Source organism: Haliaeetus leucocephalus, unplaced genomic scaffold (assembly GCF_000737465.1).
Source record: "Haliaeetus leucocephalus isolate CR32 unplaced genomic scaffold, Haliaeetus_leucocephalus-4.0 Scaffold279, whole genome shotgun sequence".
NCBI classification, from domain to species: domain Eukaryota; kingdom Metazoa; phylum Chordata; class Aves; order Accipitriformes; family Accipitridae; genus Haliaeetus; species Haliaeetus leucocephalus.
In genome coordinates this window covers 47,975-49,858 of record NW_010972715.1, presented here as the reverse complement: position 1 = coordinate 49,858, position 1,884 = coordinate 47,975, and the positions used below count along the sequence as shown (strand labels likewise).

General features: G+C 69.9%; 1 protein-coding gene across 1 annotated transcript in view; it reads left to right on the top strand.

Moving 5' to 3' along the window:
* The window catches only part of ANKRD13D (ankyrin repeat domain 13 family, member D), a 4,622-nt gene extending 2,752 nt beyond the window's left edge, over positions 1-1,870 (top strand). Inside the window, 6 exon segments of the mRNA XM_010569888.1 lie at positions 59-196; positions 278-359; positions 673-734; positions 826-956; positions 1,437-1,594; positions 1,671-1,870. Coding sequence (XP_010568190.1) covers positions 59-196; positions 278-359; positions 673-734; positions 826-956; positions 1,437-1,594; positions 1,671-1,870 — 771 coding nt within the window.
* Positions 1,871-1,884: the final 14 nt, after the last annotated feature.

Here is a 1,884-nt window from a genome sequence, read left to right as displayed (position 1 = left end):
GGGGGGGGTGGGCAGCACGTAGCAGGAAGGGGCCGTGCGAGGGCTCGCCCAGGGGAACCGCATGCAAAGGGGAAGGAAACGCTTGCGCAAGAGGGCGAGCGGGGAGCTGACGGCTTTCCCCCTCCCCAGGAACAAGTCGGGGATCTGGGGCTGGCGCTCGGAGAAGATGGAGGTGGTCAGCGGCTACGAGGCCAAAGTAGGCACGGCGGGGCTGGGGGGACGACGACACTGGGGGGACCCTCCGGTGCCCGGCGGGGCTGATCCTGTCCCCCGGCAGGTGTACAGCGCCAGCAACGTGGAGCTGGTCACCAAGACAAGGACGGAGCACCTCTCCGACCAGGACAAGTCACGCAGCAAAGGTGACAGCCCCGTCGGCCAATCAGGGAGCCTGCCCACAGCAGGGACACGCCTCCCTCCTGGTGCAAGGCCCGCCCCCTAGTGCAAGGCCCACCCCTTTCCTGGGTGGGACATGTGTCAGGTGTCGGGTGCTGGGTGGAACAGCACGTGGGTCGTCACCCGTCAGGCGTGGGACACCGCGGGTGTGGGGTGCGACACGTCAGGCGTGGGACAGTGCGTGTGCAAGGTGTGACCCGTGACAGCCCGGGCAGACACGGGGGTGCCGTGCCCCCTGCCCACGTCGCACCCCTGCACCTCCCCTCTCTCCTCGGCCAGGCTCCAAGACCCCCTTCCACTCCTTCCTGGGCATCGCGCAGCAGCACGGCACCCACAACGGGGTGAGTGGCCGGGGGGGGGGGGTCCCCCCCCCCCGGGGAGGGGGGTGAGGGACCCCGGGGGCAGGGCTGAGCGGTGCCGGTGTCACCGCAGGCGCCCGTGCTGCAGGCTGCCAGCCCCACCAACCCCACCGCCATCACCCCCGAGGAATACTTTGACCCCCACTTCGACCTGGAGACCCGCAACATCGGGCGCCCCATCGAGATGTCCAGCAAGGTGCAGAGGTGAGGCCACCACCCCGGGGTGACACGGTTCCAGGGACGCGGCACCGGGATGGCAAGGAACCAATGCAGGGCAGTGACACGGCACTGGGGCGGCAAGACTCCTGGGGGTGGTGACATGGTCCCCTGGGATGTGGCACCAGGGTGGCAGGGCACCTGGGGCGGTGATGGAGTCCCAGGGGACGTGGCACTGGGTGTCAGGACCCACGCGGGTGGTGACGGGGTCCCAGGGGACGTGGCACTGGGTGTCAGGACCCACAGGGGTGTTAATGGGGTCCCAGGGGACGTGGCACTGGGTGTCAGGACCCACGCGGGTGGTGACAGTGTCCCAGGGGACGTGGCACTGGGTGTCAGGACCCACAGGGGTGTTAACGGGATCCCAGGGGACGTGGCACTGGGTGTCAGGACCCACGGGGGTGGTGACAGGGTCCCAGGGGACGTGGCACTGGCGGGGTTCCCGTGCCCACGCCGGTGCCCGGGCAGGTTCAAGGCGACGCTGTGGCTGTGCGAGCAGCACCCGCTGTCGCTGGCGGAGCAGGTGACGCCCATCATCGACCTCATGGCCATCTCCAACGCCCACTTCGCCAAACTGCGTGACTTCATCACCCTCAAGCTGCCCCCCGGCTTCCCCGTCAAGATTGGTGAGGGTGGGGCCAGCAGGGTGGGGCAAGGGTGGGGCCTATCCCAGGGCGGGGCCACTGACCCCTGTACCCCCAGAGATCCCCCTCTTCCACGTGCTCAACGCCCGCATCACCTTCAGCAACCTCTGCGGGTGCGACCAGCCGCTGGGCTCCGTGCGGGTGTGCGCCCCCACCCAGCCCCCCAGCACCCACCCCCCCGGCACCCACCCCCCCGGCCCCAGAGGTGAGGCTGGGAGAGATGGGGGGGGTCCCTGGGGGGGGGGTACATGTGGCTGAGGGGGGGCTGTGGG